At 35.0% G+C, this 17,261-nt stretch overlaps 1 protein-coding gene across 1 annotated transcript in view; it reads left to right on the top strand.

Moving 5' to 3' along the window:
- The window catches only part of DPY19L2 (dpy-19 like 2), an 88,557-nt gene that overhangs the window by 32,418 nt on the left and 38,878 nt on the right, over nt 1-17,261 (top strand). Inside the window, exons 10-12 of the mRNA XM_024750776.1 lie at nt 10,118-10,195; nt 11,051-11,137; nt 15,318-15,377. Coding sequence (XP_024606544.1) covers nt 10,118-10,195; nt 11,051-11,137; nt 15,318-15,377 — 225 coding nt within the window. The remainder of the gene's footprint in view (nt 1-10,117; nt 10,196-11,050; nt 11,138-15,317; nt 15,378-17,261) is intronic.

Genomic DNA, 17,261 nt, shown 5'->3' with positions numbered 1-17,261 from the left:
AGGTTTCCTGCCAGAGTCCTGAGCACAACCAGAAGGAACTGCATCCTTTTAATGCCCTCTGATATTCTTATTTGCCTCTTTCTCAATCTCCTACCTGCCCCAGTCAAGGAGGTCGCACCGCAGAGCTCTGAGTGCTGTGGGAAAGAAATTGTTTTTTCCAGCAATGTCCTGCATAGCTGGGGATGCCAGGCACACACTCATCATTCTCCCTTTCCCCCATGGGAGAGGTTGCCACTGGCTAGTTCAGGCTCTCACTGTGCCACCTTGGGGATAGGGTGGTGTTGACAAAGTTCCTCTTTCTCTAGTGCATCCAAACTCATATATATTTTTGCTCCAATGAAGTGCTTGAGCCTCTCTTCAGGAAGACTGGATTCTACAGGGCTCTCTTGTCTGTGGGTGTCTGCCCAAGTCAGCAGTATCCAGATTTTCTTCAACCATAGCTGAGAAGAGCTGAGATTAGTTCACTGGCTCCTGCTTATTCCACAGCCTGTACTGAGGTCTGTCTGCCTATTACCAGATACATAGGTGGGCAAGACTCCTTCCGGGGCCCTTGGCATATGGTGCTGGATCCCACAACTTCCACAGAGGCACTTTTGTTCATGGGTGGATGCCAAATTTTAGTTGTTAAAAGGGGGAGGCAGAAAAGCGGGACACCTTATGCTGCCATGATGCTGACGTAACTCCCAGCTTTTAGTTTTCTGAATTAACGTATGAAGTTTTGTTTGCGTCTGTTTTTTTTTTTTAATACTAACGTGAAGATAATTCAATGTTATTTTTCTGGGAGTGTTCTAAGGCTTTTATTCTTGATTATATTTTTCACAGATTAAAGTTAAGATTAGTTCATGTCTCTTGCACATATTGTCTGAGAAATGGGGCTGAAGGACTCAAGGACTGGCTATATTTTAAAGGAAAAAATTTACAAGCAACAGTTGTAGAAACCTAGAATATTTGGAGTGAGAAGACCTTAAAGCATTATCATTCTTAAGAAACTGAGAAATTGTGACTTACTTATTCAGTAACTGGATTTTAATTTATAATATGCCCTATTTTCTTATATTTTATTAGAGAATTCCCATTCATGTAGGAGAGATTGTTATGACCAAGGACAGTAAAAGGGGTAGTTGCAGAAAGGAGGTTATAAAATCAGAAGTGATAGAGATGCAGATTATTTCTGGAAGAGATAGTATCAATATATCTATACAAAACTGGTTGTCAATTTCATATTCTTTCTTTATATAACTGATTCTTTGCTTGGGATATGTATAAAGCCATATCTCTTTTAATATTTAAATTAATGTGACTCCATGACCTCATCCTGCTTATAAGAAGATTATTTTCTTCCTACTCTGGAGTTTCTCTTCCAACAATAAGCCCATCGGCTATTTATTTGGGCCAAATATCAGGACTAGATGTTTCTGCCTCACTGTTGAAGCCAGAAATGAGACTACTTGTATCTGGAGGATTCAGAAATCTGGGTACACAGTCAAAGCCACCACACTGCTGTTTAGCAAAACTTACCCCTTCTGCATGGAATTTGACCCTCAGTTAACCTTCTAGCTCTCTTCCCTTAGAAACCTGCTAGTGTTGTGTGACCATGATGTTACTAGGCACGTTGCTTGGTGATTGCCTAATTGCATCCGAGAGGAAGAAATTGTAAGTGAGCTAAGTTCTTCCTGAGGGGGATGCCTTGACTTCGGGCTTCCTGAAGTGAAGTGACTCTCTTAAGAGTCATTTCCCTTGCAGAAGTTTCCATGGGTTATGGATCTTCTAAGCCAGAGTGGCTTCTGCATTTATGTGATGTGCATCTTCTTTCTTTGCTCCTGAGCTGTCACCTGGGGTGAGGCTACCATGAAGACTTCTTTGAGAGCTCCTACTGAAGAGAAATATCTGAATCTGTCCTGCTGACAAGTACTGTTTCCTGTCCTACAGCTTTCTGAATGAACCAGAGGCCAAGTGTGCACTTAAAACCCCCTGGGTTGCACTGACGTCAAGAACTCAAATTCACCTTCTTGAAGATAGAAAACTACTAACAGCCATAGATGCCAAGTGCTTCACACTAAAATTGGCCTGGACTCTGTGCTTTTACTTATGAGTGGCACCATTTTCTTTCTTGTAAACGTCTCATAGCACGCCTGCAGTGCTGAGATAGCTGAGTTGAGTTATAAGGAATTTCAGCATCAGCTAAATGCTGATGATGTCTGTAGAACTAGGCTTCTCCTAAAAAAAGACTGCAGTTCTGGTGTACAGTTCTTGTGAGTGAGCTCACAAGTTCGGAATTCTATCATCCACACAATGTGTTTGTTTCTCAAGTTCCTTGGGGTTCTGTCTTGCCAAATTAGGATTATATTAGTTTTTTGGAGATGTTCAAGTGTTGGTGAGTCTCAGAAAGGTTTTCCAGGAGACTCATAGCTGCTTATGAAACTTTTTTCCAGTACCTTTGTCTTTACTGAACATCAACTTTCACACACCAAGGGGCTGAGAAAGGACAGTTTTTTGGCAAGTCAAATAAACCTTTTGTTCAAGAAGAGTCTTCGATCTACAAAACTGAAAGGTCACCAAAATGGTTTTTTCCAAGGGGAGTTGATGTTTCTTCTTCTGGATGTAGAAGCAGCTACTCTTTTTTTTTTTTGCAATACGCGGGCCTCTCACTGCTGTGGCCTCTCCCGTTGCGGAGCACAGACTCCGGACGCGCAGGCTCAGCGGCCATGGCCCACAGGCCCAGCCGCTCCGCGGCATGTGGGATCTTCCCGGACCGGGGCACGAACCCCTGTCCCCGGCATCGGTAGGCGGACTCTCAACCACTGCGCCACCAGGGAAGCCCGCAGCTACTCTTATATAAATGTCAGCTTCTCTTTCTGAAAGCTTTGTCTGACCTTGCATCTTGTTGTTAAACTCAGTCTACAGGTTGATTTCTTTCTATTAGTTTGACAATGTTTATTGTGGCCACAGTGGTTAAAATATAGTTGATTCTATATGTGTAAACAGGGAATCAAGAATTAGCTTACAGAAGGGATTTATAGTTTCATTCCTTATACACAGTTTTATTTAAAATTTATTTTAAATGTCTGTACTCATTTCTGATTTCAGGAACAAAATTGGTCCAAGCATTTGAACAGATTAAAAACTCTTTATTGTTTCATGGAAACAAATTTTGCCCTATCCTCAGAACTACTTATCTTGAGAAGTATGATGAAAGGAGGCAAGAAGTCAGTTTTCTACATTTTCACAACAGAATGTTGACTCTGCTGCTTGTATCTCAATGAGAGGGCTTTCTTTTCAACCAGCAGTTCAAATAGCAACAGTCCAGCTATTAAGCATAATTTTCTCCTGTGAAGTTTTTTTTTTTTTTTAGCCGAAGTGTAAATATGATGTTTAAGAAGGGGGGGTCTAGATCTGCATATCCTAATAGTATTGGTCTATGGGAGGAGGGAAAGGGAGACTAACATATACCAGACTTCAGTATTATAGTTTATTTAATCCTCAAGGAGTCCAGGCACATGGGTATTATTAATTTACGATTACAGATGAAGACACTGAGGCTCAGAGATTAAGTTAAAATCAAGTCAGCCTACTTCAGAGCACCAACACTTTCCAATTTATTTTTGCTGCATCTCTAGGGTCTTTCAACTCTTTTCTGTTGACGGCCACACACTTGGGTGTGTTGTCTTATTTCCTTACTAAAATACCTTCAGTTTTCATGAAGCATTAATAAAAGAAATATGCATTGAAAGCATACTTCTATACCTTTTGTAAAACCATAATTAATTGAGTCTACTGTATTACCTAATTGCTTTTCTATTTAAGAATCTGTATGATACATTTTTCATAATTAGTGTCAAGATTAATTTTCTTCACAAAGTAAATTTATGAACTTTTAACAACTATAGTTATTTTATTAAATGATCTGGACACACTTTCTCACAGTCTCTCTTAAAACCTATATTTTAGACTTGTCCCCATCCCCAAATTTATATACATACTGTATTCCTTTCCTTTTCAGTTTGACAATAAGTGTGATTGCAGTAAATAAAAACTTTTAAGATCTTTAAAATATTGTGTCTTCTGATCAAAGAACATGATATATATCTACTTATTTAGTTCTTAATTTCTATAAATAATGTTAATACAGATTTTTAGAGATCTTTCATTAGATTTGTTCCCAGGTATTTTCTATTTTTGTTGCATTTTAAAAGATTGATTATATTTGTTAGATATGGGGTTCTACGTATGTTAAGCAAAGTTTGTTAATTGTATTATTCTAATCTTTTAGATTTCTACTGTTTTTGTTTGCTTTCAGTTACTAGAGGAGGAATGTGTTAAAGTCTTCCATTATAACTGATTTGTCTGTACCTACTTTTAGCTGTGTAAATTCTTGCTTTAAACTTTTTTTCTTTTTTTCGATACACGGGCCTCTCACTGTTGTGGCCTCTCCCGTTGCGGAGCACAGGCTCCGGATGCGCAGGCTCAGCGGCCATGGCTTATGGGTCCAGCCGCTCCGCGGCATGTGGGATCTTCCCGGACCGGGGCACGAACCCGTGTCCCCTGCATCGGCAGGCGGACTCTCAACCACTGCGCCACAAGGGAAGCCCCTTGCTTTAAGCATTTTGATGCAACATCATTATGTGCACAGTTGTTATATAGTCCTTTTATTTTTATGTAATGAGCCTTAAAATTTTTTAAAGTGTATTTGTGTGTATGTGTGTGGTAAGAACACTGAACATGAGATACACCCTCTTAATAGATTTTTAAGTGTACAGTATAGGTATTGTTATCTATAGACACATGATGTATAATAGATCTCTAGAAGTTATTGATCTTGAATAACTGAAATCTTATGTGTGTTGATTAGCGACTTCCCATTTCCTCTTCCCCTCAGCCCTTGGCAATCACTATTCTACTATCTATTTCTGTGAGTTTGACTATTCTAAATACCTCTGATAAATGGAACCATGCAGTATTTGTCCTTCTGTGACTGGCTTAATTTACTCAGCATAATATTCTCATCCATACTGTTGCATGTTATAGGATTTCCTTCTCTTTTAAGGCTGATACTATTCTGTTGTATGTGTATAACACATTTTAAAATCCATTCGACCGTTGATTGTCATTTAGGCTATTTCCATATCTCGGATATTGTCAGTAGGGCTGCAGTGCACATGAGAGTGCTAATATCTCTTCAAGATCCTGTTTTCAATTCCTTTGGATAAATACTTAGAAGTGGAAATGCTGGATCATATGCTATTTCTATTTTTAATTTTTGAGGAACCTCCATACTGTTTTCCTTAGCAGCTGCATAATTTTGCATTCCCATTAACAATGTGAAAGGATTCCCTTTCTTTCACATCCTCACTAATACTTGTCATTTGTTTTTTTGAAAATAGCCATCCTAACAGGTGTGAGATAATATATCATAATGGTTTTGATTTGCATTTCACTGATGATTAATGATATTGAGTGTTTTTTCATATATCTATTGGCCATTTGTATATCTTCTTAGGATAAATAGCTGTTCAATTCTTTGCCCATTTTTTAATTGTTATTAGCTTTTTGCTAGAGTAATATGAGTTCGTTATATATTTTGGATATAACCCCTTATCGGATATATGGGGTATTTTCTTCCATTCCATAGGTTGCTGTTTACCCTTTCGGTGTTTCCTTTGCTATGCAGAAGCTTTTTACTTTGATGTAATCTCACTTGTCTTATATCTGATAAGAGATTAATATCAAAATAAGAGATAACAAGTGTTGGTGAGGATGTGGAGGAAAGGGAACCCTTGTGCACTGTTGGTGGGAATGAAATTGGTACAGCCACTATTGAAAACAGTATGGAGGCTCCTCAAAAAATTAAAAATTGAACTACCATGTGATCTAGTAATCCCACTTCTGGGTATATATCCAAAGGAAATGAAAACAGAATATTGAAGAGATTATCTGTGCTTCTATGTTTATTGTAGCATTATTCATAATAGCCAAGGTATGAAAATAACCTAAGTGTCTGTCAACAGATGAATGGATAAAGAAGATGCGCTACATATATATACAATGGAGTATTACTCAGCTATGAGAAAAAGGAAATCCTGCCATAGGACATAGATGGACCTTGAGGGCATTATGCTAAATGACATAAGTCAGACAGAAAGACAAATACTGTATTATATCATGGGATATAATATTAGTATCACGTATTAGTATTTAGTTTGGAATCTAAAAAAACCGAACTTATAGAAACAGAGAGTTGAATGGTGGCTACCAGGGCCTGAGGAGTGTGGGAAGTAGGAAGATATTGGACAAAGGGTACAAACTTGCAACTAGAAGATGAATAAGTTCTGGTGATCTATCACATAGCATAATGATTGTAGTTAATGTTATTGTTTTATATACTTGAACATTGGTAAGAAAGTAGATCTTAAATGTTCTCACCACAAAAATGAAATGAGAATTTCGTGACCTGATGAGGGTGTTAGCTAACACTGCAGTGGTAATAATACTGTAATATATGTGTATCAAATCAACAGGTTGGATACCTTAAACTTACACAATGTTTTAAGTCAAGTATATCTCAATAAAGCTGAAAAAAAATAACAGAGGGATCCTTGGTAGAGACTCTAAGCTTAATAAAAGGGACAAATTTCTTAAATCCAGTAAAGTTCTGATTATCCATTAGCTGGAATTTTAGTTGGAACCACTTTATGCCTTCCCCATCCATTTGCGGGAGGAGGTAGGTAGTAAGGTATTTACGCTGGGAGAAGAAAAAATGACAGGAAGGTTGAGAGTAAGATATTAGCACCAAACTCCCAAATTCTGGGTAGTTGATCTATAGAATATACTTATAACAATTTATGCATTCTTTGACTCTGAGATTCTATGACCTTGCCTGAGCTTACTTTATGAGGCACTTGATAATGTGCTGAAATGAAGTTTGCAGAGATATTCGTGTCCTTGCCTTTTTTTTCCACACCACCAGCAAATAAGTTTCTTTAGGGTGGAGATAGCATTGGCCCTCTAGTATCCATTGAATGGATTTGAATTTATAGCATCGTTTCTAAGAACACTATACTTTAAGCTCCAAGCAATTAAGTTATAAGCAAAGTTCTGGGAAACTATATTCAGGTAAATTGGTTATTACTTGAAAGTATTACTATCTTCAACTGGCACCTCTTGAAATAAAAATCTCTTTGGAATTCTTGAATGAATTATCCATTGTTGTTTTACTTATACAACAAATTCATAATCTGGTTACCACTAAATGTTAAATTGCATGAGACTTTTCAAAGGCCCAAAGAAAAGAATTCCTGGGCCCAGTCATAATTATTATTGTGAATTCAGTCCTCTAAAATAAATGTTAATACTGTAATTCACAGTAGAGCTGTACAATTTTTAATGAAATAAAGTACAACCAAAATAAAATGTCATATAGTTAGAATCATAGGTTGTGTCACATTTTCAGACTGACTTCTTTCACTTAGGCATATATATTTTAGGTTCCTCCATGTCTTTTTATGACTTGATAGCTCATTTCTTTTTATTGATGAATAATATTCCATTGTTTGGATGTACCACAGTTTGTTTATCCATTCAACTCTTGAAGGACATCATGGCTGCTTCCAGTCTTTGGTGATTCCCTAAACATTCATGTGAAGGTTTTGAGTGGGCATAAGATTTCAGCTCAATTGGGTAAATACCCAGGAGTGTGATTGTTGGATTTTATGTTAAGACTATGTTTAGTTTTGTAAGAAATTGCCGATTTTGTCAGGTTTTTGGATTTCAGCCATTCTATTAAGTGTGTAGCAGTATCTCCTTGTTCTAATTTACAGTTCCTAGTGTAGTATTGGGTTTAGCATCTTTACATGTGCTTATTTGCCCTCTGTAGATCTTCTTTGGTTAGGTTATTTGTTCACATCTTTTGACCTTTTTTTTTTTTTGCGGTACGTGGGCCTCTCAATGTTGTGGCCTCTCCCGTTGTGGAGCACAGGCTCTGGATGCACAGGCTCAGCGGCCATGGCTCACGGCCCCAGCCGCTCTACAGTATGTGGGATCCTCCCGGACCGGGGCACGAACCCATGTCCCCTGCATCGGCAGGAGGACTCTCAACCACTGCGCCACCCTTTTTGACGCAGTGGTTGCCCTTTCTGACCATTTTTAAATTGGGTTATTTGTTTTCTTATTTATGAGTTTTAAGAGTTCTTAGTACATTTGACATACCAAACCTTTATCAGATATGGGTTATGCAAAGATTTTCTCACAGTCCCTGGCTTGTCTTTAGTTTTCTTAATAGTGTCTTTTGTGGAGCTGGGGTTTTTAATTTTAAGGAAGTTCAGTTTATCAGTTTTTTTCTTTCATGGATCATGCTTTTGATGTCATAGCTAAAAACTCATCCTCAAATAAGATCGCACCTTGATTTTCTCCTATATTATATTTTAGAAGTTTTCTAGTCTGTGTTCTACATTTAGCTGAGTCAGTTTTTTGAAAGGTGTAAGATCTAGGTCTAGATTTATTTTTTTTTTAATGCATGCGTGTCCAAGTCTTCCAGCGCTATTTGTTGAAAAGACTGTCATTTCTCCATTTTGTGCAGTTGTCAAAGCTCAGTTGCCTATAATTGTGTGGATCTGTTTCTAGACCCTCTATTTTATCGCTTTGATTAATTTGTCTATTTTTTTCTCCAGTACCATGCTGTCTTGATTACTGCAGCTTTGTAGTAAGTCTTAAAGTCAGTTAGTCTCAGACCCTTTTTAAGAGTTTTCTCTTTGCCTTTGGTTATAAGCAGTTTTTACTATGACATGCCTATATGTGGTTGGGTTTTGTTTGTTTTAATTTATCCCTTGCTGGGGGCTACTAATACTTTATGAATCAGTGCTTGATTCTTTTTCTATAGATTCTGGGGACTTCTCAGGTATAATGTCTTTAAGTATAGATTTTACTTAATTCCCTCAGCCCTTTCTGAGATGTAAAGTATGACCTTTATACTATATGCTCTCCATCTCTTATGTTCTTTCATATGTTGTTCATCCCTTTGTCATTTTATACTTTCTTCTGACCTATCTTCCAATTTATCACTTCTTTGCTTGGGTGTGTTCAACCTGCTTAAACCCATTTTTGACTTCTTATTATTGATTATTGTAATATTTAGTTGTATATTTTTAATTCGGTTCTTTATTTAATGGCTTTCAGTACCCTCCTGGAATTTTCAATCTTATCTGTTATTTCTGTGCATATGTCAAACATAAAGTCTATGGCTGATGATGCCAGACATGTTTTTGCATGGTTTGTGAGCTAAGAGTAGTTTTTACATTTTTATAGTAGAAGAAGAAGGAGAGTATACAATTGAGACTGTACGTGGCCTACAAGTCTTAACATATTTATTATCTGGTTTTTTACATAAAAAGTTTGCTGACCCCTGAACTAGATTGAGATTCTTCATAGATCTGTTTCTGTTGTCTTAGTGATAATGTCTTATCTCCTCCTATATCTGATTAGTTTTGATGTGGTATTAGACATTGTACCTGAACAATTGTACAGTTAATTTGAGACTACGATATTAACTTCTTCCAGAGAAAATTAAATTTGTTTCCAGCAGGCAAACACAGGGGCTAACAATCTTTAATCTCCCTCATGCAATCAGAGAATGAGATAATTCAAAAGTGGGCTTCAGTATTTTGGAGCACTGCTTTGATTTCTGGTTCTCTCTTATAGTATAACCCTTTGAAGTCCCAAACCAAAGCTTGGGGACTTAGCAGAGATCTCATTCTTGGGGTTACCGGACAGCTAAGTGTGTGGAAATCTCTCAACTGCCTCTCAGCTAGCAGGCATCTGCTTCTGTTAGAATTGGCAGAAGAAGAAAAGTGACCCAAAATGTCATGCTCATCTCTGTAGATTTCCACCTTTTCTCTGGTCTTAGCTTCCTAATTCTTTTTTTGCTGTATTAGTAAGCTGTGGCTTTCATACAGGTACTTTTATTATTTTTTCGAGCTCTTCTAGTTCTCAGTGAGAAGGTTGGTTCACATTACTTTGACAATCATTATTGGAAATATAACTCTCCTCTTATATTTACTTTGCTTATGAATAGTGAAATGCTTTTCTACATTTTTTCACTTCTGCTTTTTTTATATATTTTTTTCAGATAGCCTCATTATTTCCCATGTATGTTGTGGGGTACATTGAGCCAAAAAAATTTCGGAAGATCATCTATATGAACATGGTGACAGTTTTTTGAATATTTTTATTGGAGTATAATTGCTTTACAATGTTTTATTAGTTTCTGCTATACACCTGGTAACATTTTTAATATTTATAAGTCATATATTAAAATAAGATCTCAGGGTTTATAAAATAGAACTGACTGTTTTATATACCCCCTCTCAAGTAGTATTTAATACATATGATGTTGCTAATATTTAGAAGGATAACTGAATGCCATATTATAGCAACTATACTTTCAACTAGACTGTAGATGTTTTGTATTCTCTGAAACTTTAAAAATTTTTTTGTTTTTTTATTATTATTGTCACTACTTTTGTAACTGCCTTTTCTCCCTGAGACCTGAGATTTTTAACACTTTGCATGAATATGACACTCTGTGAAATTTATGTTTTTGCATTATTGTTTTTTTTATATTAGTTTCCAAACACATATCCCTTAAGAAAATAAAAATCTTTTAGGTAAGAACATAAAATAAAGCTTCCTTAGTGAGGAAAATCCTCAAGTAGTTCAACAAAAATCAGATTAGAAAACTAATAGTTATAAGTAAGTCTTTCTTATTATATCCCTCCATTATTGAGTTAATAGAAACAATAAGATTTTTCCTGTTTTCTTTGTACCAAGTTGAAAATAGGGGAAAAAAATTAAATTCTGCTGTATAGTATTTATGGTGTTGAAAATACTTAGAACCTATCAGTGTGTTGAAATTCTGTTATCACTTGGTCAGGATCTATTTATTAATCTTTTTTATGCAAATAAAGTTTGTATTGGAAATGAGTATATCCCTGTAGACAAAGTATGCATTATGCTATCTATCTAATAACTATAAAATGTATTTATTTTCTGCAATTTTCAGGTTTCGGTTCTCCTTTGTTTTGTATTGATGTTTGGAAATCCAATGTATTTTTCTTCTTATTATTCTTCATCTCTATTGATGACACTGGTAAGTGTTTGTTAAGCTTGTGAAGATTTTTTTTAACCTGTCAAATAAGCAAGTTTACCCATTTAATATAGGTTAAGGAGAATAAATAAGGCCCTTTCTGGATTACTGCCCACGTGAAAAATTTTTCCCAGATAATGCTTTTTGTCTATCTAATCCTTGCAAAATAATATAAGCAAAGTTTACCTTTTTAAGGCAATGCCCAAGTAAAATTTTTTTAAAATAATAAGGTAATAAGACTTACTTTTTAAAATATGCCATAATTTATGATAAAAATTAGTTATTTCCTTCTAAGTCACTTCAGTAGGCTAAATACTTACTGCAGTGACACTGCCATTGCCCAAAACATTTTTGGAACTCCTCTGAATTGCCTTCACAGACTCTGGCACATTCTTTTGAATGTCCTCAGTGGTGGCAAATCTTTGTCTTTTAAGGGTGGATTTGATTTTTGGAAATGACCAAAGTCTTGTGAATAAGGTGGGTGATTGGGCTGGGTAATACAGATCTTGATCAAAATATAGTGTGACAACAAAGTAATAAGACCTATTTTCTTGCACGCATAAGGAAGTAATCTCTAAAGATAGTTTATAAAGAGGAGTTCCAAACTGTTTTGAGCAGTTGCAACATAATTATGATAAGGGTGTAGTTTCTTCATGTGACTTACTTTCATGGAATAACACTCATTTAGAGTTGTATTTGGAATGGTGGTTCAGTAAATCAGTTTTATTACCTTATAGTCACACTTCCGATATTCATAAGTCAGAACCTGGAATGTTCTCCACTGGAATGTTCCTAGAATGTTCTCTTTCCACAATGACCAGAAATGATACCTTACTACAAAAATACCAAAATATAGCACTTTTCCATGTATGGTGCATTGATTGAATCTTTTGAGATTTAGGTTTTTAACATTTTTTCTCCCCATACTTTTTTTTTTTTTTTCGCCTCCCAGTAAGTAATTTCTCCTCTTTATCTCTCCCAAAAGGCATAGGCCCTTTCTTTTCAACATTTTTTCACACTTTTTCAGTATTACGAAGTAGATGACTTGTAATAGTGTGTTCATCAACATCTTTCTATGAAAACATTTTTATTCTAAAATATAGCACAGATGTAGAAAACCTCATAAAACCAATGTTTTATGTACTTAGTTCTGACTAGTACTGATAAGTACTGATTAATGGACTGTTACTTGGCAAACATCCTTAAACTACCATCAAGTCAAAACCAGAACTTTTCTAACCATTCTAGAAGCCTTCCATGTAACCTGTCTCAATCATAACTCCCTTGAGCTGCTCTAAAACAGTAGTGACTATCTTGACTATGGTGATCACTCCAGGCTTTTCTTTATAGTTTTATCACTTAAGTTTCTATTATTATCTATAGGTTTCCAATATGTCTCCCTGTTTTTTTCCCCGGGATATTTTTTTTTATCTGGGTCACTGAACATGTGAAGGGTTCTGTGGTCTAGATTTTGCTCCTGAGTCCTCATGGTGCCGCTTTACATCTTCTTTTGTCTTCTGTATTTATATTAATACTTGGGTCTAAAACCTGGACGTGTTCAGATTTAATTCCTTTGGCAAGTATATAGTATTGTTCTTCAGTCAGGAGGCACATATTTATCTGGTGCCTCTCTTTTTATGATCAGCATTTAGTACCAGATCCATTAATTCAGTAGGGATTGCAAAATGATGATATTCCAATCCCTCCTTTACAGTTCACATTTCATATAGGAAAAGTAAAGTACATTTCTAAATGGGGGGAGTTGGGAGGAAGTAGAAAAATATTTGAAGAAATAGTGACCAAAAATTTTCCAAATTTGATGAAAATTATAATCTCAGAGATGAAGAATAACAGTAAATCTCAAATACAAAAAACATAGAGCTAGAGTAAGCATATTATCAAATTGTTTAAGATCAGCAATAAAGAGAAAATCTTCGGAGTAGCAATAGAATTAAGACATGTTAAATACAGAAGAACAAAGAGTAAGGATGTCAGCAGATTTTTCATAAGAAAAAAGTGCAAGCAACAAAACAGTCAAGAAGCATCTTTAAAATATTTAAAAATACTATCTATAATTCTATATCCAGCAAACATGTCTTTCAAAAATGCAGGCAAAATAAAGACTTTATGACCTTTATGTTAAAGGAGGTCCTTCAGATGAAAGGAATATAATATTAGATGTCAGTCTGGCTCACACAAATGAAGGGCCCTGGAAATGGTAGCTAAAGGTTTTCCTACCATCTGTGACAGAATGGATAGACCTTGAGGGCATAATTATGTGACATAAGTCAGAGAAAGACAAATACTATCTTTTCATTTGTGTCTTCTTTAATTTCTTTCAGCAATGTATTCAGTGTGTAAGTCTTTCACCTCTTTGGTTATGTTTATTCTTAATATTTTCTTTTTGAGACTATCGTAAGTGGGATTGTTTTCTTAATTTCCTTTTTAGATAGTTCATTGTTAGTGTATATAAATGCAACATAGTTTCTTTGTTGAGTTTGTATCCTGCTACTTTGCAGAACTTGTTTATTCTAACAGTTTATGTGTGTGGGTGTATGTAGAATCTTTAATGTTTTCTACATATAAGATCATGCCATCTGTGAACAAAAATAATTTTACATTTTCCTCCTCAGTTTTTCTGGTTTACCCATTTAGTTGTTTTCTTTTGTGCACTAATAAATATTACATGTATATTTTATTATACCCCCTCCTACTTACATGAAAGGTAGCATACTATAGTCTTTTGCATTTTGATTTATCAACCTATTCTGGGTATCACTTAGCAACCTTTCATAGATATCACTCCATATCAGTTCACAGAGATCTTCATTCTTTCTTGTAATTTCATAGTAAGTATTCCCTTCTGCATATTCCATAGATAATTCAACCATTCTCCTAAGTCTGGACATTTTGTTTATTTCTTGTATTTTGCATTTACAAACAATTTTGCATTGTATAATCTGGTACATTTATATTTTCCTATTGTTGGAACTTCAGGAATCCTGGCTCATCTTGGGCCAATTAGATGATGCAAAATTCTCCTCCAAATCTTAGTAATACACAGGCCTAAGATTTGTTTCTCATTGGAGCTTTTTGTTTTTCCAACACAAACTTGGGAATAAACAAATACCTTACCAACTTGTAGAGATAGTAGGAGTATTCCTAGTCCCTGCATGTCTTTGTCAGTTCAAACTGCTATAACAAAAATACCAGAATGGGTGGCTTACATGGAAATCTATTTCTTACAGTTCTAGATGCTGGAAAGTCCGAGATCAAGGTGTCAGCTGATTTAGTTCTTGATGAGGGCTTTCTTCTTGACTTGCAGACAGATATCTTCATTGTATCCTCCCATGATGGAGAGAGCTATCATCTCTCTCATGTCTGTCCTTAGAAAGGCACTAATCCCATTTATGAGGTTCCCACCCTCGTGATCTAATTACCTCACAAAGGGTCCCACCTCTAAATATGTCACATTGGAGCTTAGGGTTTCAACACAGGATCGGTGGAGGGACGTAAACATTCAGTTGATAGCACCAAGGGTATAGTTTTTGAGGACCACAGCTCTGTGCATGAGTCTTAATTCCAGTTTCTTACCTTTCATAGTTCCAAGTCTTCTGCCCTCCCTTTTAATACAAGCCCATAGTTGTAACCCTGTTCTATAGACCTCCTTAAAAGCTGCCAACTCCTTTAAATCTCTCCTAATTAATGTTTTACTTTTTAAAAATCACCTTCTTTTCTCTGGCACCTGGAAAGTTCCTTTTCTTTCTTATAAATTCAGTTAGATATATATATATTTTTAAACATTTTTAAATATTTGTGGGTTTGGAGAGGAAGGATTTTCATGTTAATTTAGACCACTAATTTTTCTGGATAACTTACATGTATGCTTGCATGGACATACCTTTCACACACCATCTGTCTCCTCAGAGGAACTGCCCTGCATAAAATGTCCCAAGTAACTCAGTAAGGAATTAACTTGATTCTAGGGTCAACTTTCTGGTACACAAAGCATTTGGCTTTCACCCCCAAGGAAATTTTCCATGTCCAAATTCAGAAAAATCAACAATTAAGAAGGAAAATGTCTGGTGATAGCCAAGATGGAAGGGGGTGGCTGTGTAATTTTTGAAATGTAATTTTAAAAAAGTTAATTTAATTGTGTTATTTTATGTCATATGCATTTTAGGTGATAATTCTATGGAGAAATAAAATTCAAAGACCGGGTGCATCTGAACTCCACTTTTGGGTAAGGTTCAACATTTTTAACACAATTTCTTCAAATCCTTTTTTATTTCTATAAACTGAATACAGATAATATGCTTTAAAAATGAATGATTTATAGTTAGTAAATGTTATAAATAGCTACTTACATAAGGTGGGAAACACTCCTTAGCAATATCTACAAGTCATTTTCAAGAAGTTAGTTCATTTATTTCAGCACTACCCTCAGGCCTTTCTTCTTTACTTTTCCTTCTGCTGTACCCTACTACCTTGCTTTTAATTTTTTTTTCTATTTGCTTTGAGTTTCTTTCTTTAGATTTACTAACCTTCTCTTCAAACTAACTCAGAGTCTGTAGTTCTGTCCCCACTTTCCCTTTTTCTGTTCTCTACATTTATCCATCATGTATCTTTCCTTTGGCTTCCAACTTTAGACTCTTATTATTTTTGTCCTTTTAACATTTTCCCTACAATCTCCCAGTTCCTTTTTATTTCAACTCAGCCACTACCTAATCTTTGTTTGACTTCTTTGCAAATGTACAAATGGATGGCCCATGTTATCTCTGTATTTGTATGTTATGTTACAAAGTAAAATAAGTACCTTATTAAGTAGGCACTGCAGTGACTAATTCTCGTAATATCAGACAGATGACATTCTTTTTCTCTAGGTCTTTAATGTACTCCTACTAAAAAATAAAATCTACCATATTAAAGAACTCTGTGATTACATATTATATATTGGTATGGTAAAACTGGAAATGATAAGAGGGTAGATAGCCACTCAGAATATAAACAAACAAAATGGAATGAGTTGCCAGTTTCTTATTGCTGGAAGCATTTTCCCATGCCCTATGGTGAAAATACACTTGTTATTGAATGATATGACCCTTCTAATATTTGATTTTTTTTCTTCAGAAAAATTGGCAAAGCTTGTTTTTTTAAAGATTAAACCAAGAAATCAACAGAAAATTTAAAGATTTTTATTTAATAATTTAACTCAAAAGGAAGTCAAAATTTTAATTACAAATTACTGAAAAATGACAACAAATAGAGCAGTATCTGTGGATGTTTAGGGAATTCTGCCAAAGTTGTGTTCAGAGGAAATTTTATTGTCTTAAATATTTTCAGTTTTAGACTGCAAAGAATAAAAAGCTTTCAAGTCAAGAATTTCAAAGAAACAAAAATCTAAGGAGAGAACAGTTAAGATATAATGAATGTTCAGCTTATACTTATGTTTTAAAACTGATATAATTAATACCATCAATCTCTTGCAAAAGGGAGAAATTAGTCATGGTAGTCCAGATGACTGGACTAACAACACAGAAAACATTCTGGCTTTTTATGTCTTTTTTCTGGAAGACCGTCAAAAAGAAATAGCAAAGCTATTTTGTGAAATAGCACTTTTTCTTACAAAAACACCTGTTTTTATAGGAGAAAGGGATAATCCATTCTTGTCAAATTGGGTTCATCCCAGGAATGCAAAGATGTTTCTGGAAAATTTATAAATGTAAATTGTCACACTAGCAAATTAAAGGAGAAAAATACTTTATGATATCTCATTAGATGCAGAAAATAAATTTCATAAAATTAAACACCCATTTATGATAAAAACTCTTAGCACAGAAGAAATAGCAGGGAGTTTACTTAACCCAATAAAATTCTTCAGCAGTCATTGGTTTTGCAGGAGAGATATTTGGAGTATTCCATTTATGAAGATCAAGATAAATATGTTTTTTCACATTTTATTAAAGGTTCAAACATGTAAAAGCAAGAAAGTAAATAACAGGATTAGAAAAGAAATGGAAAGAAAACTCAAAATTTATTATATCATTATTTACATGTAAAACAAAATAATTATAAGAAATTATAAAAATTCAATAACATGGCTAGGTATAAGATTAATATTCAAAAG

This window comes from Neophocaena asiaeorientalis, unplaced genomic scaffold (genome assembly GCF_003031525.2).
Source record: "Neophocaena asiaeorientalis asiaeorientalis breed wild unplaced genomic scaffold, Neophocaena_asiaeorientalis_V1.1 scaffold164, whole genome shotgun sequence".
Classification (NCBI taxonomy): Eukaryota; Metazoa; Chordata; class Mammalia; order Artiodactyla; family Phocoenidae; genus Neophocaena; species Neophocaena asiaeorientalis.
Note: the sequence above shows the minus strand (reverse complement) of the source record. Positions and strands in the feature narration are given on the sequence as shown.